Here is a 21,494-nt window from a genome sequence, read left to right as displayed (position 1 = left end):
AACACAGACGCCCACCTATCGCTGCCTCCATTCACTTTCTATCACAGCAACTCAAGATGGCGGCAGCTTCCTCCATCCAGCCGCCGACCGTTCACTCTTTGAACCAGGAAAGTGAACATTTCCCTGATTCTGACAGCCCGGAGAGCCGGCAGGATGAGGACGCAGCATCCGAGGGGACCAGTCTCAGAGACTTACCCGATTTGGAACAGGAGGAAATTGAGAAGAGGCTAGAGAAAACTCGCCGCGAGCTGAGCAACAGGAGGAAAATCCTCATTAAAAACCTTCCACAAGATACAACCAACCAGGTAGCCTACACTTTTCTGTATTCTGACAGATGGAGTGAAAGTTGTTTTGTTGCGCTACTCTTGCGGCTCTCTGGGAGTTTAACATAATTTCAGGGGTGCTAATATGCAATACTTTGCTATACTTATGTGTAGTTAAATTTGGACCAAAATGAATATTGGGCCTAATTAACTTAAACGGTTTGAGAAATCCATTAATTTTGCTGCGAGTATTGTCGAGACTCTGCGCCCTGCCACTCTCATTCGATATCCATATTAGTAGAAGTTTGTAATGCATCAGTCTAATTCCTACAAAGACAGTTATACAATGTAAATGCTGAAAGGCATTTAACTATGGACGCGCACCGGGCTTGTTATATTTTGTTGTTACAATGTAGCGAGGAAAGATATCAGACAGTGGCCTCGAGTTTGTTAATCATTTCTACAATGTGACCAATGCACACAAATATTTGCCAGTAGCTTACAATTGAGCAAATAGAAGCGAAGCCAAGAACAATGTTATGCCTTTATTTATATGCGTAGATATCCACTTCACATTCAACTTTTTAGTTTGTCTGATATGGGCTATTTGGTTTTAATTTTATGACATGACAACCAAATCGAGCATTACAATATGTTATTCCTGATTACGCAGTACGACCATATCGTAATAATACAACTATCCAATATACAGTATATTAAGTTATAAGGGAATGTCGTTGCACATCAAACCATTGATTTTAAAACACACACAGTCTGCACCACAGTTCCCATGTGAGTAAGTCGGTTTTCCCAGAATCCACACACACAGGAGAGAGCAACATATTTAAACAGATCCACTCTGCTGTATCCACCATAAGGAGGCTGCAAGGTTGATAGAAATTGAAAACCATCTCTGGCTTATGTAACCTGTCTGCTATCCCCCATCATCCCCCATCCTCTCCATATCAGCTCCTCAACCCCAGCCCATTTCCAGCCCCCCAGTATAGTAGGAGCCTGACTAGCCCCATTTTAATGGTGTCCTTGTCCAGGTTGGATGGTGTCAGATCTGTAGCCCTGCTGATACCCCTCAGATGAACGGGAAGGGGATGGAGAGAGGTAGGGAGAGAAGATATAGCAGAAAAGCAGGTTGCGAGAGAGCAGTTGGAGGTTGAGCGGTTGATGGACGATACAGTGCATTCGCAAAGTATTCAGACCCCTTGACTTTTTCCACATTTTGTTATGTTACAGCTGTGTTCTAAAATGTATTACATTGTTTTTTTTTACCTAATCAGTCTACACACAATAACCCATAATGACAAAGCAAATACTTTTTATTTTGCAAATGTATTACAAATTTTAAAAAATTGAAATATCACATTTACGTAAGTATTCAGACACTTTACTCAGTACTATGTTGAAGCACCGTTGGCAGTGATTACAGCCTGGAGTCTTCGTAGGGTGTAAAGCTACAAGCTTGGCACACCTGTATTTGGGGAGTTTCTCTCAGTCTTCTCTGCAGATCCTCTCAAACTCTGTCAGATTGGATGGGGAGCGTTGCTGCACAGCTATTTTCAGGTCTCTCCAGAGATGTTCGATTGGGTTCAAGTCCGGGCTCTGGCTGGGCCACTCAACAACCTTCAGAGACTTGTCCCGAAGCCACTCCTGTGTTGTCTTGGCTGTGTGCTTAGGGTCATTGTCCTGTTGGAAGGTGAACCTTCGCCCCAGTCTGAGGTCCTGAGCGCTATTGAGCAGGTTTTCACCAAGGATCTTTCTGTACTTTGCTCCATTAATCTTTCCCTCAATCCTGACTAGTCTCCCAGTCCCTGCCACAGAAAAACATCTCCACAACATGATGGTGCCACCACCATGCTTCATTGTAGGGGTGGTGCCAGGATTCCTCCAGACCTGAAGCTTGGCAATTCAGGCCAAAGTGTTCAATTTTGGTTTCATCAGATCAGAGAATCTTGTTTCTCATGGTCTGAGAGTCCTTTAGGTGCCTTTTGGCAAACTCCAAGCGGGCTGTTATGTGCCTTTTACTGAGGAGTGGCTTCCGTCTAGCCACTCTACCATAAAGGCCTGATTGGTGGAGTGCTGCAGAGATGGTTGTTCTTCTAGAAGTTTCTCCCATACCCACAGAGGAACTCTGGAGCTCTGTCAGTGACCATCGGGTTCTTGGTCACCTCTCTGACCAAGGCCCTTCTCAGCCAATTGCTCAGTTTGGCCGGTTGGCCAGCTTTAGGAAGAGTCTTGGTGGTTCCAAACTTCTTACATTTAAGAATGGTGGTCACTGTGTTCTTGGAGACCTTCAATGTTGCAGACATTTTTTAGTACCCTTCCCCAGATCTGTGCCTCGACACAATCCTGTCTCGGAGCTCTACGGACAATTCCCCTTCAACCTCATGACTTGGTTTTTACTCTGACATGTACTGTGAGACCTTAAATAAATAGACAGGTGTGTGCCTTTCCAAATCATGTCCAATCAATTGAATTTACCACAGGTGGACTCCAATCAAGTTGTAGAAACATCTCAAGGATGATCAATGGAAACATATTATATGGGGTATTATGTGCAGATTGATGAGGAAATGATTTTATTAAATCATTTCTAGAATAAGGTTGTAATGTAACAAAATGTGGAAAAAGGGAAGGGGTCTGAATACTTTCCGAATGCACTGTATAGATGGTTTCTGTTCCATCAACCAGTCCTCTCTTACAAAAGAGATTTCATCTCCGTGAGACTAACCTGGATAAATAAAGGTTAAGTAGAAACAAATGAGAGTGGGGCAGAATACAGGGTGGGGGTGGGGAGGTTAAGGGGTGAGGTGGAAGGGATGGGGAGAATGAGGCATCAAACTACCCACTCACCTCCTGTCAGCTAAGCTGTTCAAATATTTAGAGCTTCTGGAACAGGTGAGACTCATGCAGGTGGTGTGTATGTCACCTTCTTTACCCAGCCCTCTCCTGGGTAGCACTGCTGCATGTGTCAATAGCAGATGTTGTCAAATTTGCCCCTCAAAGAACAAGACACACTCTTCATCACCACCTTGCACACACAACACACACTCAATATCACATGCACAAACATACACAAAACCCCACGCACAAACAAACACAAACGCAAGCCTGCATACAAATCCATTATTTTGAAGAGGTCATTATTGTATTGATATAATGGGTATCCTACTCCCTGAGTAGCTCCCTAAGAGGACTGAAATAGCTGACAGGGAGCTGAGTGGTGCAGCATGCCTGACTCTGAGCCTGGGTGTAGAAGTCTGTTGTAGAGCTGACTGACTGTTGTAGAGCTAGCTGCCTGGCTGACTGTTGTAGAGCTAGCTGCCTGGCTGACTGTTGTAGAGCTAGCTGCCTGGTTGACTGTTGTAGAGCTAGCTGCCTGGCTGACTGTTGTAGAGCTAGCTGCCTGGCTGACTGTTGTAGAGCTCGCTGACTGTTGTAGAGCTATCTGCCTGATTGACTGTTGTAGAGCTAGCTGCCGGCTGTTGTAGAGCTAGCTGCCTGGTTGGCTGTTGTGGAGATAGCTGCCTGGCTGGCTGTTGTAGAGATAGCTGCCTGGCTGGCTGTTGTAGAGATAGCTGCCTGGCTGGCTGTTGTAGAGATAGCTGCCTGGCTGGCTGTTGTAGAGATAGCTGCCTGGCTGGCTGTTGTAGAGATAGCTGCCTGGCTGGCTGTTGTAGAGATAGCTGCCTGGCTGGCTGTTGTAGAGATAGCTGCCTGGCTGGCTGTTGTAGAGATAGCTGCCTGGCTGGCTGTTGTAGAGATGGCTGGCTGTTGTAGAGCTAGCTGCCTGGCTGGCTGTTGTAGAGATGGCTGGCTGTTGTAGAGATAGCTGGCTCTTGTAGAGATAGCTGGCTCTTGTAGAGATAGCTGGCTCTTGTAGAGATAGCTGGCTGTTGTAGAGATAGCTGCCTAGCTGGCTGTTGTAGAGATAGCTGCCTAGCTGGCTGTTGTAGAGATAGCTGCCTAGCTAGCTGGCTGTTGTAGAGATAGCTGCCTGGCTAGCTGGCTGTTGTAGAGATAGCTGCCTGGCTAGCTGGCTGTTGTAGAGATAGCTGCCTGGCTAGCTGGCTGTTGTAGAGATAGCTGCCTGGCTAGCTGGCTGTTGTAGAGATAGCTGCCTGGCTAGCTGGCTGTTGTAGAGATAGCTGCCTGGCTAGCTGGCTGTTGTAGAGATAGCTGCCTGGCTAGCTGGCTGTTGTAGAGATAGCTGCCTGGCTAGCTGGCTGTTGTAGAGATAGCTGCCTGGCTAGCTGGCTGTTGTAGAGATAGCTGCCTGGCTAGCTGGCTGTTGTAGAGATAGCTGCCTGGCTAGCTGGCTGTTGTAGAGATAGCTGCCTGGCTAGCTGGCTGTTGTAGAGATAGCTGCCTGGCTAGCTGGCTGTTGTAGAGAGAGCTGCCTGGCTAGCTGGCTGTTGTAGAGAGAGCTGCCTGGCTAGCTGGCTGTTGTAGAGAGAGCTGCCTGGCTAGCTGGCTGTTGTAGAGAGAGCTGCCTCCTGCTGAGGGGTGGTCTTTTGAGCAGCATGATGCCACACACTGTGGTAGAGCACAGTCTCTATTCACACAGTTACATTCACTTTAACCACACGCCTGTGTGGCTCAGTTGGTAGAGCATAGTGCTACAGAGCATGGTGCTACAGAGCATAGTGCTACAGAGCATGGTGCTACAGAGCATGGTGCTACAGAGCATGGTGCTACAGAGCATGGTGCTACAGAGCATGGTGCTACAGAGCATGGTGCTACAGAGCATAGTGCTACAGAGCATGGTGCTACAGAGCATGGTGCTACAGAGCATGGTGCTACAGAGCATGGTGCTACAGAGCATGGTGCTACAGAGCATGGTGCTACAGAGCACGGTGCTACAGAGCACGGTGCTACAGAGCACGGTGCTACAGAGCACGGTGCTACAGAGCACGGTGCTACAGAGCACGGTGCTACAGAGCACGGTGCTACAGAGCACGGTGCTACAGAGCACGGTGCTTCAGGGCACTGTGCTTCAGGGCACTGTGCTACAGAGCACGGTGCTACAGAGCACGGTGCTACAGAGCACGGTGCTACAGAGCACGGTGCTACAGAGCACGGTGCTACAGAGCACGGTGCTACAGAGCACGGTGCTACAGAGCACGGTGCTACAGAGCACGGTGCTACAGAGCACGGTGCTACAGAGCACGGTGCTACAGAGCACGGTGCTACAGAGCACGGTGCTACAGAGCACGGTGCTACAGAGCACGGTGCTACAGAGCACGGTGCTACAGAGCACGGTGACAGAGCATAGTGCTACAGAGCATGGTGCTACAGAGCATGGTGCTACAGAGCATGGTGCTACAGAGCATGGTGCTACAGAGCATGGTGCTACAGAGCATAGTGCTACAGAGCATAGTGCTTCAGGGCATAGTGCTACAGGGCATGGTGCTACAGAGCATGGTGCTACAGAGCATGGTGCTACAGAGCATGGTGCTACAGAGCATGGTGCTACAGAGCATGGTGCTACAGAGCATAGTGGAGACAGAGTGGAGGGAGACAGAGAGAGACAGAGTGGAGGGAGACAGAGAGAGACAGAGTGGAGGGAGACAGAGAGAGACACAGAGTGGAGGGAGACAGAGAGAGACACAGAGTGGAGGGAGACAGAGAGAGACACAGAGTGGAGGGAGACAGAGTCACAGTTTGGAGGGAGACAGAGAGAGACACAGAGTGGTGGGAGTGAGAGAGAGGGGAGACAGAGATAGTAGGGTAAGAGAGAGTGAAAGGAAGGAGGGGGGAGGAAAGAGCGAGAGAGAGAGGGAGAGAGAAAGAGAGAGAGAGAGAGAAAGGATGGAGGAGTGGGGGAAGAGAGCGAGAGGAGTGGAGGGAGACAGAGAGAGACACAGAGTGGTGAGAGAGAGGGGAGACAGAGATAGTAGGGTAAGAGAGAGTGAAAGGAAGGAGGGGGGAGGAAAGAGCGAGAGAGAGAGGGAGAGAGAAAGAGAGAGAGAGAGAAAGGATGGAGGAGTGGGGGAAGAGAGCGAGAGGAGTGGAGGGAGACAGAGAGAGAGACAGAATGGAGGGAGACCGAGAGAGAGACAGAGTGGAGGGAGTGAGAGAGAGGCGAGACAGAGATAGTAGGGTGAGAGAAAGGAAGGAGGGGGAGAGAAGGTGGAGTGGAGGGAGACAGAGAGAGAGAGCGAACGAGTGGAGGGAGTGAGAGAGGGGAGACAGACATAGTAGGGTGAGAGAAAGAGAGATAGAGGAAGGAGGGAGTAGAGAGAGGGGAGACAGACATAGTAGGGTGAGAGAAAGAGAGATGGAGGGAGTCGACAGACCGAGAGAAAGGAGGGAGTAGAGAGAGGGGAGACAGACATAGTAGGGTAAGATAGATAGAGGAAGGAGGGAGTCGACAGACAGAGAAAGGAGGGAGTAGAGAGAGGGGAGACAGACATAGTAGGGTGAGAGAAAGAGAGATAGAGGAAGGAGGGAGTCGACAGACAGAGAGAAAGGAGGGAGTAGAGAGAGGGGAGACAGACATAGTAGGGTGAGAGAAAGAGAGAGAGAGGAAGGAGGGAGTCGACAGACAGAGAGAAAGGAGGGAGTAGAGAGAGGGGAGACAGACATAGTAGGGTGAGAGAAAGAGAGAGAGAGGAAGGAGGGAGTCGACAGACCGAGAGAAAGGAGGGAGTAGAGAGAGGGAGACAGACATAGTAGGGTGAGAGAAAGAGAGATGGAGGGAGTCGACAGACCGAGAGAAAGGAGGGAGTAGAGAGAGGGGAGACAGACATAGTAGGGTAAGATAGATAGAGGAAGGAGGGAGTCGACAGACAGAGAAAGGAGGGAGTAGAGAGAGGGGAGACAGACATAGTAGGGTGAGAGAAAGAGAGAGAGAGGAAGGAGGGAGTCGACAGACAGAGAAAGGAGGGAGTAGAGAGAGGGGAGACAGACATAGTAGGGTGAGAGAAAGAGAGATAGAGGAAGGAGGGAGTAGAGAGAGGGGAGACAGACATAGTAGGGTGAGAGAAAGAGAGATAGAGGAAGGAGGGAGTTGACAGACAGAGAGAAAGGAGGGAGTAGAGAGAGGGGAGACAGACATAGTAGGGTGAGAGAAAGAGAGAGAGAGGAAGGAGGGAGTTGACAGACAGAGAGAAAGGAGGGAGTAGAGAGAGGGAGACAGACATAGTAGGGTGAGAGAAAGAGAGATAGAGGAAGGAGGGAGTTGACAGACAGAGAGAAAGGAGGGAGTAGAGAGAGGGGAGACAGACATAGTAGGGTGAGAGAAAGAGAGATAGAGGAAGGAGGGAGTTGACAGACAGAGAGAAAGGAGGGAGTAGAGAGAGGGGAGACAGACATAGTAGGGTGAGAGAGATAGAGGAAGGAGGGAGTTGACAGACAGAGAGAAAGGAGGGAGTAGAGAGAGGGGAGACAGACATAGTAGGGTGAGAGAAAGAGAGATAGAGGAAGGAGGGAGTTGACAGACAGAGAGAAAGGAGGGAGTAGAGAGAGGGAGACAGACATAGTAGGGTGAGAGGAAGGAGGGAGTTGACAGACAGAGAGAAAGGAGGGAGTAGAGAGAGGGGAGACAGACATAGTAGGGTGAGAGAGATAGAGGAAGGAGGGAGTCGACAGACAGAGAAAGGAGGGAGTAGAGAGAGGGGAGACAGACATAGTAGGGTGAGAGAAAGAGAGATAGAGGAAGGAGGGAGTCGACAGACAGAGAAAGGAGGGAGTAGAGAGAGGGGAGACAGACATAGTAGGGTGAGAGAAAGAGAGAGAGAGGAAGGAGGGAGTAGAGAGAGGGAGACAGACATAGTAGGGTGAGAGAAAGAGAGATAGAGGAAGGAGGGAGTTGACAGACAGAGAGAAAGGAGGGAGTAGAGAGAGGGGAGACAGACATAGTAGGGTGAGAGAAAGAGAGATAGAGGAAGGAGGGAGTTGACAGACAGAGAGAAAGGAGGGAGTAGAGAGAGGGGAGACAGACATAGTAGGGTGAGAGAAAGGAGGGAGTAGAGAGAGGGGAGACAGACATAGTAGGGTAAGAGAGATAGAGGAAGGAGGGAGTCGACAGACAGAGAGAAAGGAGGGAGTAGAGAGAGGGGAGACAGACATAGTAGGGAAAGAGAGATAGAGGAAGGAGGGAGTCGACAGACAGAGAAAGGAGGGAGTAGAGAGAGGGGAGACAGACATAGTAGGGTGAGAGAAAGAGAGATAGAGGAAGGAGGGAGTTGACAGACAGAGAGAAAGGAGGGAGTAGAGAGAGGGGAGACAGACATAGTAGGGTGAGAGAAAGAGAGAGAGAGGAAGGAGGGAGTTGACAGACAGAGAGAAAGGAGGGAGTAGAGAGAGGGACAGAAGTCTGCTGCTGAGTTTTTTTCTGGATCAAAATGGGGTTTAGGTGGTGTGAAACCCCAGCTTTTATTTTGGTGATTGTTAGTTTTCAAAGATGATCTTATTAAAAACAATTATTGGTCCATTATCTTTCCGCCCAAGACTTTTCAATGCAGAATTTTTTTTGAGTTGCCTACTGCTGCCTACTGATCTGTAGCAGCCTGGCCTGTGGAGTGGAGGGAGAGAGAGTGGAAAGCGAGGCAGGAGTTTGCTGCCTGCTGCTGGCCTGCTGTTATCCGGTGCCTGTCTGTCTCTGGCACTGGCTCAGAAGCTGCTATTGAGACTCCCTCCCTGGTGGGATCAGTAGTTCTTTATATCATTGTAGTCCGATGCTGTGTTCATCCTCTTTTACAATTGTATATTTCGGAAGCTGGGACTGACCGTTGATATCAGTATAGGTCATGTACATTCTGACTGAAACACATGGGGTACACATGACATATTGTGACCCATCTTCCCACAGATATCCTTAGACTTTGTAAAGATCAGAACTGTAATTCCAATCATTCACAGAGCAGTTGAGGAATGGAATGACATGGTACTAAAGCTGCACATTTGAAAAGTATTTTTAGTTATGTAACACAAACCCTTTCATTCTGTATCTAATATCAGTGTACATTTGAAGTGGCTGTAATGAGTTGTAGAGTAAATGCACTTAGAAAGAATTGCAAGGTTCTAACATGTAGATAGCTTTGCCTTTGAAAGCCCATTGTAACCTCTGTGGCTGTAAAAGGGTTTTGCTTGTGGCAGATCTCTGTATAGCTCAGTCAATGTGGTGGTTTCAGCTGGTGCCATGATATGTGAGGAGCCTCTGCCTTGCTGCTTGTGTGGTGTGCTGCTGAGGCGGCAGTGTGCCGCTGTGCCCACCTGAGCCCTGAGCTCCAGGGACAAACAGAGATGGGGAAAGATCAGACGAATTGACCGGAAAACGAGACCTGTCCTTGGGCATGCCACCTGCCGCTGATGCTTCTCCTCTCACAGGACCATGACTGGAGAGAGAGGAGAGAGCTAGAGAGAGAGAGGAGAGAGCTAGAGAGAGAGAGGAGAGAGCTTGCGAGAGAGAGGAGAGAGCTAGAGAGAGAGAGGAGAGAGCTTGCGAGAGAGAGGAGAGAGCTTGCGAGAGAGAAGAGAGCTTGCGAGAGAGAGGAGAGAGCTTGCGAGAGAGAGGAGAGAGCTTGCGAGAGAGAGAGGAGAGAGCTTGCGAGAGAGAGGAGAGAGCTTGCGAGAGAGAGGAGAGAGCTTGCGAGAGAGAGGAGAGAGCTAGCGAGAGAGAGGAGAGAGCTAGCGAGAGAGCTAGCGAGAGAGAGGAGAGAGCTAGCGAGAGAGAGGAGAGAGCTTGCGAGAGAAAGGAGAGAGCTAGCGAGAGAGAGAGCTAGCAGGAGAGAGCTAGCGAGAGAGAGGAGAGAGCTAGCGAGAGAGAGAGAGAGAGCTAGCGAGAGAGCTAGCGAGAGAGAGGAGAGAGCTAGCAAGGGAGAGGAGAGAGCTAGCGAGAGAAAGGAGAGAGCTAGCTAGAGAGAGAGGAGAGAGCTAGCGAGAGAGGAGAGAGAGAGAGAGAGAGAGAGAGGAGAGAGCTAGAGAGAGAGAGAGAGCTAGAGAGAGAGAGAGAGCTAGAGAGAGAGAGAGAGAGAGAGAGAGAGAGAGAGAGAGAGAGAGAGAGAGAGAGAGAGAGAGAGAGAGAGAGAGAGAGAGAGAGAGAGAGAGAGAGAGAGAGAGAGAGAGAGAGAGAGAGAGAGAGAGAGAGAGAGAGAGAGAGAGAGAGAGAGAGAGAGAGAGAGAGAGAGAGAGAGAGAGAGAGAGAGAGAGAGAGAGAGAGAGAGAGAGAGAGAGAGAGAGAGAGAGAGAGAGAGAGAGAGAGAGAGAGAGAGAGAGAGAGCTAGTGGTTAGACCTTTGAGAGACTAAAGTCAAGGACAGAGAAACAAAGAGATGCAACTGTGAAAAAGGGGGTCAGAGAGAGAGAGAGAGAGGGAGGGATTGTATGTACATGAGCATGTTCTTGTTCTCTCTGGGTAATAGAACACTGCATGAACATTTCATTAGACAGACTAGTAGCAGAGCAGAGGGGCATGAGGAGAGGAGACAGAGTTGTTAAACACTCATTGATGCCACAGTAGAAAAGCCTTTGACCCCGACCTTTCTGTGAGTTGTCCTATGAAGTGAGACTATTTAGCCTTGTGTGTGATCTGTGCCATGCTCTAATGAGCCACCTGTCTTGCAGTCTGTTGAGGGAGTCATCTGTCTTACACTCTGTTGAGGAAGTCCCCTGTCTTACACTCTGTTGAGGAAGTCCCCTGTCTTACACTCTGTTGAGGAAGTCCCCTGTCTTACACTCTGTTGAGGAAGTCACCTGTCTTACACTGTTGAGGAAGTCACCTGTCTTACACTCTGTTGAGGAAGTCACCTGTCTTACATTCTGTTGAGGAAGTCACCTGTCTTACACTCTGAGGAGGTCCCCTGTCTTACACTCTGTTGAGGAAGTCACCTGTCTTACACTGTTGATGAAGTCCGCTGTCTTACACTCTGTTGAGGAAGTCCCCTGTCTTACTCTGTTGAGGAAGTCACCTGTCTTACACTCTGAGGAGGTCCCCTGTCTTACACTCTGTTGAGGAAGTCACCTGTCTTACACTGTTGAGGAAGTCCCCTGTCTTACACTCTGTTGAGGAAGTCATCTGTCTTACACTGTTGAGGAAGTCACCTGTCTTACATTCTGTTGAGGAGGTCACCTGTATTACACTCTGAGGAGGTCCCCTGTCTTACACTCTGTTGAGGAAGTCACCTGTCTTACACTGTTGATGAAGTCCGCTGTCTTACACTCTGTTGAGGAAGTCCCCTGTCTTACACTGTTGAGGAAGTCCCCTGTCTTACACTGTTGAGGAAGTCCCCTGTCTTACACTCTGTTGAGGAAGTCCCCTGTCTTACACTCTGTTGAGGAAGTCCCCTGTCTTACACTCTGTTGAGGAAGTCACCTGTCTTACGCTCTGTTGAGGAAGTCCCCTGTCTTACACTGTTGAGGAAGTCACCTGTCTTACACTCTGTTGAGGAAGTCCCCTGTCTTACACTCTGTTGAGGAAGTCCCCTGTCTTACACTCTGTTGAGGAAGTCCCCTGTCTTACACTCTGTTGAGGAAGTCACCTGTCTTACGCTCTGTTGAGGAAGTCCCCTGTCTTACACTCTGAGGAAGTCCCCTGTCTTACACTCTGCTGAGGAAGTCCCCTGTCTTACACTCTGCTGAGGAAGTCCCCTGTCTTACACTCTGCTGAGGAAGTCCCCTGTCTTACACTCTGTTGAGGAAGTCACCTGTCTTACACTCTGTTGAGGAAGTCCCCTGTCTTACACTCTGTTGAGGAAGTCCCCTGTCTTACACTCTGTTGAGGAAGTCCCTGTCTTACACTCTGTTGAGGAAGTCCCCTGTCTTACACTCTGCTGAGGAAGTCCCCTGTCTTACACTCTGCTGAGGAAGTCCCCTGTCTTACACTCTGCTGAGGAAGTCCCCTGTCTTACACTCTGCTGAGGAAGTCCCCTGTCTTACACTGTTGAGGAAGTCACCTGTCTTACACTCTGTTGAGGAAGTCCCCTGTCTTACACTCTGTTGAGGAAGTCCCCTGTCTTACACTCTGCTGAGGAAGTCCCCTGTCTTACACTGTTGAGGAAGTCACCTGTCTTACGCTCTGTTGAGGAAGTCCCCTGTCTTACACTCTGAGGAAGTCCCCTGTCTTACACTCTGCTGAGGAAGTCCCCTGTCTTACACTCTGCTGAGGAAGTCCCCTGTCTTACACTCTGCTGAGGAAGTCCCCTGTCTTACACTCTGTTGAGGAAGTCACCTGTCTTACACTCTGTTGAGGAAGTCCCCTGTCTTACACTCTGTTGAGGAAGTCCCCTGTCTTACACTCTGTTGAGGAAGTCCCCTGTCTTACACTCTGTTGAGGAAGTCCCCTGTCTTACACTCTGCTGAGGAAGTCCCCTGTCTTACACTCTGCTGAGGAAGTCCCCTGTCTTACACTCTGCTGAGGAAGTCCCCTGTCTTACACTGTTGAGGAAGTCCCCTGTCTTACACTGTTGAGGAAGTCCCCTGTCTTACACTCTGTTGAGGAAGTCACCTGTCTTACACTCTGTTGAGGAAGTGACCTGTCTTACACTGTTGAGGAAGTGACCTGTCTTACACTGTTGAGGAAGTCCCCTGTCTTACACTCTGTTGAGGAAGTCACCTGTCTTACGCTCTGTTGAGGAAGTCCCCTGTCTTACACTGTTGAGGAAGTCCCCTGTCTTACACCTTGTTGAGGAAGTCAACTGTCTTACACTCTGTTGAGGAAGTCACCTGTCTTCCACTGTTGAGGAAGTCACCTGTCTTATGCTCTGTTGAGGAAGTCAACTGTCTTACACTCTGTTGAGGAAGTCACCTGTCTTACACTCTGTTGAGGAAGTCAACTGTCTTACACTCTGTTGAGGAAGTCAACTGTCTTACACTCTGTTGAGGAAGTCAACTGTCTTACACTCTGTTGAGGAAGTCAACTGTCTTACACTCTGTTGAGGAAGTCACCTGTCTTACACTCTGTTGAGGAAGTCCCCTGTCTTACACTCTGTTGAGGAAGTCCCCTGTCTTACACTCTGTTGAGGAAGTCAACTGTCTTACACTCTGTTGAGGAAGTCAACTGTCTTACACTCTGTTGAGGAAATCACCTGTCTTACACTCTGTTGAGGAAGTTTCCCAGCGGCGTTTCCCTAAACTCGGTCCTTGGGACCCCAAGGGGGGCACGTTTTGGTTTTTGGCCCAGCGCTACACAAGGGATTCAAATATTCAACTAATCATCAAGCTTTAATTATTTGAATCAGCTGTGTAGAGCTAGGGAAAAAACCTTAACTGGCACCCCTTGTGGTACTAAGGACTGAGTTTGGGAAACGCTGCTGTACAGTGCCCTACACTGGCTTGTGTATTTCTACTCTACCCAGAGCTGAAACTCACAGACTGGCTGGTTGGAGGTGTGCTGGAGAGACCCTCTCTCACCCAGTCACCTACCACACACCTACTTTGAATCCCTCAGTCACTCCGTCTCTTTGACTCACATGGTCACTCTCCCTCTGACAGCGTAGACTTTTACTCCAAATCCCCTTAAACCACTGTCCTTTGTGTGTGTGTGCTTGTAAACCATTATATTAAGCCTCTGTGAGTGAAGGGGGCAGAAGGTGTGTGTGTGTGTGTGTGTGTGTGTGTGTGTGTGTGTTTCGGCTACAATAGAGAACAAGTTAAGAGCTGAAGTGTAAATGTATGAGCATCTCTTCCTGTGTAATCCATTAGCCTTAGCTCATCATCTCTCTGTATCCTGCCCAGTTCTGCTCTACTTTGCTCTGGCCTGGTCACCTCGCCTGGCTGGCTGCCTGCCTGTGCTGTGTGTGCTCCTGCCTGGCTGGCTGGCTGCCTGCCTGTGCTGTGTGTGCTCCTGCCTGCCTGGCTGGCTGCCTGCCTGTGCTGTGTGTGCTCCAAATGGCACCTTATTCCCTATATGGTGCACTACCTTTGACCCGAGACCTATGGGCACTGATGAAAAGTAGTGCGCTATAGAGGGAATTGGGTTCCATTTGGGACACAGCCTGCCCAGATGTTTTTTCAAGGCCGATCAAATGTTTATGACTAGGATTGTGTGAGGAGAGACAAGAAATCGTGACGTATGTCTTAATTGATATCTCTGGTTATTGTGTGGGAAGGGCTTTCTCCTCATTTAAGACCCATTATCGTCTGTGGACCGAGATGCATTAAGAGGAGAGGGAGAAGGAGAGAAGGAGAGAGAGAGGTAGAAAGAGAAAGAGAGGGAGAGAAGGAGAGAGAGAGGTAGAAAGAGAAAGAGAGGGATAGATAGAAAGAAAGACAGGAAAAAAAAAACAATGTCGAGTGTATCTCTCTCTGAGCGGAGATGAGTTTAGATGGCTGCTCTCCATCAATTTGTCCCGAATGGCATCTTATTCCCTATGAAGTGCACTACTTTTGACCAGGGCTCATATACTGTATAGTAGGGCTCTGGTTAAAACAAGAAGTGCACTTTGTAGGGAATAGGGTGCCATTTGGAATTGTGCCAGAGAGTGTTTTCTCTCAGTAAGAGGAACAGACAGAATAGAAGTATACCCACTCTGTTTACTGCTAACTAAGTTAAGACTGTAGCTCTCAGGACTGTGCTGTTTAATGTCAAACTCCTGCCGACACAGCAGGACACAGATAGGAGTCACTCACAACCAAGCAGAGACACACACTGTGGGGACTGTAGCTCTCAGGGCAGGACTGTGTTGTTTAATGTCAGACCCTGCCGACACAGCAGGACACAGATAGGAGTCACTCACAACCAAGCAGAGACACACACTGTGGGGACTGTAGCTCTCAGGGCAGGACTGTGTTGTTTAATGTCAGACCCCTGCCGACACAGCAGGACACAGATAGGAGTCACTCACAACCAAGCAGAGACACACACTGTGGGGACTGTAGCTCTCAGGGCAGGACTGTGTTGTTTAATGTCAGACCCCTGCCGACACAGCAGGACACAGATAGGAGTCACTCACAACCAAGCAGAGACACACACTGTGGGGACTGTAGCTCTCAGGGCAGGACTGTGTTGTTTAATGTCAGACCCCTGCCGACACAGCAGGACACAGATAGGAGTCACTCACAACCAAGCAGAGACACACACTGTGGGGACTGTAGCTCTCAGGGCAGGACTGTGTTGTTTAATGTCAGACCCCTGCCGACACAGCAGGACACAGATAGGAGTCACTCACAACCAAGCAGAGACACACACTGCGGGGACTGGAGCTGGTGGGCTGATGCTTTGGGACCACTGTCTTTCCTCAAAATGTGACGACGGAGCAGTGTAGAAATAGCACAGCACGCGACGGCTCAGCACAGCATGACTTGGTCTGACACAGCACGCATCTTTAAAGTGTTTCATGCGGTCTAAACTGTCTCAGGCAGCGATGTGTTTTACAGGATGTGGACAAGGGGCTTCAGAGTGGCTTAATGGAGGTTTGTCCGCAGCCTAGTTCTGCTGCAGGAGGGACCCTCTCTGCCTTTACCCTCCCTCCACCCATCACCCATCTAAGAGCACAGAGACTAACAAGTTTGAGTAAATACAACAACACTGTTTAATCTCACTCCAGACAGACAGGGAAGCATACCACTGTGCATGGCCTTAAAAGGAGAGTGCGAGTAAGAGAGAGAGGAAAGGAGGAGGAGGAGAGAGAAGAGGAAGGGGATTCTGTGCTGGATGTACAGCTCTACCCTCCCCATCTCTCGCTCTGTCTCTCTCTCTCTCTCTCTCTCTCTCTCTCTCTCTCTCTCTCTCTCTCTCTCTCTCTCTCTATTTCTCTCGCTTGAAGTGCTTTGATTTCCTCTAACATCCCATAAAAGCTGCTCTGTTTTTAGCTACCAGTGACCCAGCGTGGGTGTGTGTGGCCTGCTGCTGAGGTGAAACAACGCATGCCTCTCTCTGCCTCTCTCTGTTAAATACAGTCCATGCATCTTCTGTCAGGCAGCAGTTCCCAAGAGACCAGCCATACATTTTCTGTCAGGCAGCAGTTCCCCAGAGACCAGCCATACATCTTCTGTCAGGCAGCAGTTCCCCAGAGACCAGCCATACATCTTCTGTCAGGCAGCAGTTCCCCAGAGACCAGCCATACATCTTCTGTCAGGCAGCAGTTCCCCAGAGACCAGCCATACATCTTCTGTCAGGCAGCAGTTCCCCAGAGACCAGCCATACATCTTCTGTCAGGCAGCAGTTCCCCAGAGACCAGCCATACATCTTCTGTCAGGCAGCAGTTCCCCAGAGACCAGCCATACATCTTCTGTCAGGCAGCAGTTCCCCAGAGACCAGCCATACATCTTCTGTCAGGCAGCAGTTCCCCAGAGACCAGCCATACATCTTCTGTCAGGCAGCAGTTCCCCAGAGAGCAGCCATACATCTTCTGTCAGGCAGCAGTTCCCCAGAGACCAGCCATACATCTTCTGTCAGGCAGCAGTTCCCCAGAGACCAGCCACACATCTTCCCCCAGGCAGCAGGCAGGCACCACTACCTCCACGGTTCAAATGGAGGTATACTATAAGCTATATAGTCTTGCCCTTCAATGAACACAGAGGGTACAGTATGCATGTCGGTCTCTCTTGGCTCAAAGTAGAGAGATTGACTGCACTAATTCTTGTTTTTGTGAGAAATATTAATGTGTTGAAAATTCCAAATTTTCTGTATAATCAACTTACATATAGCTCTGACAGTACTTACTTACCCCACCAAACATGCCACCAGGGGTCTCCAGGTCAAGAACAAATTCAAGAAAATATACAGTTGTGACCAAAAGTTTTGAGAATGACACAAATATACATTTTCACAAAGTCTGCTGTATGATGGCAATTTGCATATACTCCAGAATGTTATGAAGAGTGATCAGAGTGATCCACTTCATTTCAGCCCTGCCACAAAAGGACCAGTTTACATCACGTCAGTGATTCTCTCGTTAACCTGTCTAGGACTGGGGTTCCCTCGCCAACAGCCAATGAAATTGCAGGGCGCCAAATACAAATCAACAGAAATCTCATAAATCTAATTTCTCAAACATACAATATTAGGCACCATGTTAAAGATAAAATTCCTGTTAATCCAGCCACAGTGTCTGATTTCAAAAATGCTTTACAGGGAAAGCTCCACAAACGATTATGTTAGGTCACCACCAAGCCACAGAAAAACCCAGCCATTTTTCCAGCCAAAGAGAGGAGTTACAAAAAGCACAAATAGAGATCAAATTAATCACTAACCTCTGATGATCGTCATCAGATGACACTCATAGGACTTCATGATAACCAATACATGTATGTTTTGTTCGATAAAGTGCATATTTATATCAAATAATCTCATTTTACATTGGCGCGTTATGTTCAGTAGTTCTAAAACATGCGGTGATTGTGCAGAGAGCCACATGAATTGACAGAAATACTCATTATAAATGTTGATGAAAATTCAAGTGTTATGCATGGAACTTTAGATACACTTCTCCTTAATGCAACCGCTGTGTCAGATTTAAAAAGTACTTTACGGAAAAAGCATAATCTGAGTACTGCATTCAGTGCCCAAACCAGCCAAAAGATATATCTGCCATGTGGCGCAGTCAACATTCGTCAAAAATAGCATTATAAATATTCACTTACCATTGATGATCTCCATCAGAATGCACTCCCAAGAATCGCAGTTCCACAATAAATGTTTGTTTTGTTCGATAATGTCCATCATTTATGTCCAAATAGCTTCTTTTGTTAGGGCGTTTGGTAAACAAATCCAAACGCGCGTTCAGGTCCAGTCGGACAAAAAGTTCAAAAAGTTATATTACAGGTCGAAGAAACTTGCCAAACTAAGTATAGAATCAATCTTTAGGATGTTTTTATCATAAATGTTCAATAATGTTCCAACTGGAGAATTCCATTGTCTGTAGAAAAGCAATGGAACGAGAGATACCTCTCGTGTAAACCCGTGCTACGGTGCGGTCGTCAGTTAGGCAGGTTACCTTCGCTTTCTTGGGCACAGGGAGTATGCTGGTCTGCTTGAAACATGTAGGTGTTACAGACTCGGTCAGGGAGAGTTTGAAAATGTCAGTGAAAGGACCTCCCGAGTGGCGCAGTGGTCTAAGGCTAGAGGCATCACTACTCCGGCCGTGACCAGGAGACCGTTGAGGCAGTGTACAATTGGCCCAGCGTCGCCTGGGTTAGGGGAGGACTTCCCAGGATGTCCTTGTCCCATCGCGCACTAGCGATTCCTTTTGGTGGGCCGGGCGCATGTCCTCTGATACATTGGTGAGGCTGGCTTCCGGGTTAAGCGAGCAGTGTGTCAAGAAGCAGGGTTGTGTTTCGGAGGATGCATGGATCTCGACCTTCGCCTCTCCCGAGTCTGTACGGGAGTTGCAGTGATGGGACAAGACTGTAACTACCAATTGGATATCATGAAATTGGGGAGAAAATAAAATGTCAGTGAAGACACTTACCAGTTGGTCCGTGCATGCTCTGAGTACACGTCTTGGTAATCCGTCTGGCCCCGCGCGCGGCCTTGTGAATATTGACCTGTTCCAAGGTCTTGCTCACATCGGCTAAGGAAAGCGTGATCACACAGTCGTCCGGAACAGCTGATGCTCTCATGCATGCTTCAGTGTTGCTTGCCTCGTAGTGAGCACAAAAAGCATTTAGCCCATCTGGTAGGATGTCTCAAGTTTTAAGGGAGAGTGCAATTGGCATGCTGACTGCAGGAATATTCACCAGAGCTGTTTCTAGAAATGTTAATTTCTCTACCATAAGCCGCCTCCAACATCATTTTAGACAATACGGCAGTACATCCAACCGGCATCACAACCGCAGACCACGTGTAACCACGCCAGCCCAGGACCTCCACATCCGGCTTCATCACCTGCGGGATCGTTTGAAACCAGTCACCCAGACAGCTGATGAAACTGATGGTTTGCACAACTGAAGAATTTCTGCACGAACTGTCAGAAATCCATCACTCTTCTCAACAAATTGGATGCAGTCTATCACAATGCCATCTGTTTTGTCACCAAAGCCCCATATACTACCCACATGACCTGTACGCCCTCATTGGCTGGCCCTCGCTTCATACTCGTCGCCAAACCCACTGGCTCCAGGTCATCTACAAGTCTCTGCTAGGTAAAGCCCCGCCTTATCTCAGCTCACAGGTCACTATAGCAGCACCCACTCGTAGCACTCGCTCCAGCAGGTATATATCACTGGTCACCCCCAAAACCAATTCCTCCTTTGGCCGCCTTTCTTTCCATTTCTCTGCTGCCAATGACTGGAACAAACTGCAAACATCACTGAAGCTGGAGACTCATATCTCCCTCACTAGTTTTAAGCACCAGCTGTCAAAGCAGCTCACAGATCACTGTACCTGTACATAGCCCATCTGTAAACAGCCCACCCAACTACCTCATCCCCATACTGTATTTATTTATTTATATTGCTCCTTTGCACCCCAGTATCTCGACTTGCACATTCATCTTCTGCACATCTACCATTCCAGTGTTTAATTGCTATATTGTAATTACTTCGCCACCATGGCCTATTTATTGCCTTAACTCCCTTATTTTACCTAATTTGCACTCACTGTATATAGACTTTTTGTTTTCTTTTTTTCTACTGTATGTGTGTGTAACTCCATGTTGTTGTATGTGTCAAACTGCTCTGCTTTATCTTGGCCAGGTCGCAGTTGCAAATGAGAACTTGTTCTCAACTAGCCTTTTTTATTTTATTTGACCTTTATTTAGCCTACCTGGTTAAATAAAGGTGAAATTAAAAAATTTAAAAAATAAAAATTGGATGTGTACCTGTGGATGTATTTCAAGGCCTACCTTCAAACTCAGTGCCTGACATCATGGGAAAATCAAAAGAAATCAGCCAAGACCTCAGAATAAAAATTGTAGACCTCCACAAGTCTGGTTCATCCTTGGGAGCAATTTCCAAATGCCTGAAGGTACCAAGTTCATCTGTACAAACAATAGTACGCAAGTATGAGCACCATGGGACCACACAGCAGTCATACCACTCAGGAAGGAGACGCGGTCTGTCTCCTAGAGATGAACGTACTTTGGTGCGAAAAGTGCAAATCAATCCCAGAACAACAGCAAAGGACCTTGTGAAGATTCTGGAGGAAACAGGTACAAAAGTCCTGTATCGACATAACCTGAAAGGCCGCTCAGCACGGAAGAAGCCACTGATCCAAAACCGCCATAAAAAAGTCAGACTACAGTTCTCTCTACTATTATTCTGACATTTCACATTCTTAAAATAAAGTGGTGATCCTAACTGACCCAAGACAGGTAATTTTTTACTAGGATTAAATGTCAGGAATTGTGAAAACTGAGTTTAAATGTATTTGGCTAAGGTGTATGTAATCTTCCGACTTCAACTGTATTTCAGCATAATAATGCACAGCCCTATGTGGAAAGAATCTGTACACAATTTCTGTAAGCTGAAAACTCTCTCAGTTCATCCATGGCCTGCTAACTCACCAGACATGTCACCCATTGAGCATGTTTGGGATGCTCTGGATCGACATGTACAACAGCGATTTCCAGTTCCAATATCCAGTAACTTCACTCAGCCATTGAAGAGGAGTGGGACAACATTCTATTGCCACAATCAACAGCCTGATCAACTCTATGAGAAGGAGATGTGTTGCTCTGCATGAGGTAGGGTAATTGGTGGTCACACCAGATACTGACTGGTTTTCTGAAGCACACCCATAATTATTTTTTAAGGTATCGGTGACCAGAAGATGGATATCTGTATTCCCAGTCATGTGTCTATAGATTAGGGCCTAATGTATTTATTTAAATTGACTGATTTCATTATATGAACTGTAACTCAGTAAAATCTTTGAAGTTGTAGCATGTTGCATTTATATTTTTGTTCAGTGTATATAAAAAAAACTACAACTAAAGACAGATGAATTTACAGACACAAAAAACAATGTAACTAAAGAATATTAATGTGTGTGTGTGTTAGTGTGTGTGTGTGCATCTATCAGTTACACATACATGTCAGTACATACACACAACAAGTAAGTCACGTCAGTTCATACACACAACCAGTAAGTCACATGTCAGTACATACACACAACCAGTAAGTCACATGTCAGTACATACACACAACCAGTAAGTCACATGTCAGTACATACACACAACCAGTAAGTCACATGTCAGTACATACACACAACCAGTATGTCACATGTCAGTACATACACACAACAAGTAGGTCACATGTCAGTACATACACACAACAAGTAGGTCACATGTCAGTACATACACACAACAAGTAGGTCACATGTCAGTACATACACACA

The 21,494-nt window shown here is 47.8% G+C and overlaps 1 protein-coding gene across 2 annotated transcripts in view; it reads left to right on the top strand.

The window, feature by feature from the left end:
- raver2 (ribonucleoprotein, PTB-binding 2) overlaps nt 1-21,494 on the top strand; it is a 158,496-nt gene continuing 137,002 nt past the window's right edge. For both annotated transcript variants that reach the window (XM_042322369.1, XM_042322368.1), the window contains exon 1: nt 1-305. In XM_042322369.1, coding sequence (XP_042178303.1) covers nt 57-305 — 249 coding nt within the window. In that variant the 5' untranslated portion in view covers nt 1-56. The remainder of the gene's footprint in view (nt 306-21,494) is intronic.

The sequence above is a fragment of the Oncorhynchus tshawytscha genome, linkage group LG05 (assembly GCF_018296145.1).
Source record: "Oncorhynchus tshawytscha isolate Ot180627B linkage group LG05, Otsh_v2.0, whole genome shotgun sequence".
NCBI classification, from domain to species: domain Eukaryota; kingdom Metazoa; phylum Chordata; class Actinopteri; order Salmoniformes; family Salmonidae; genus Oncorhynchus; species Oncorhynchus tshawytscha.
This window is presented reverse-complemented; position numbering and strand designations above follow the sequence as displayed.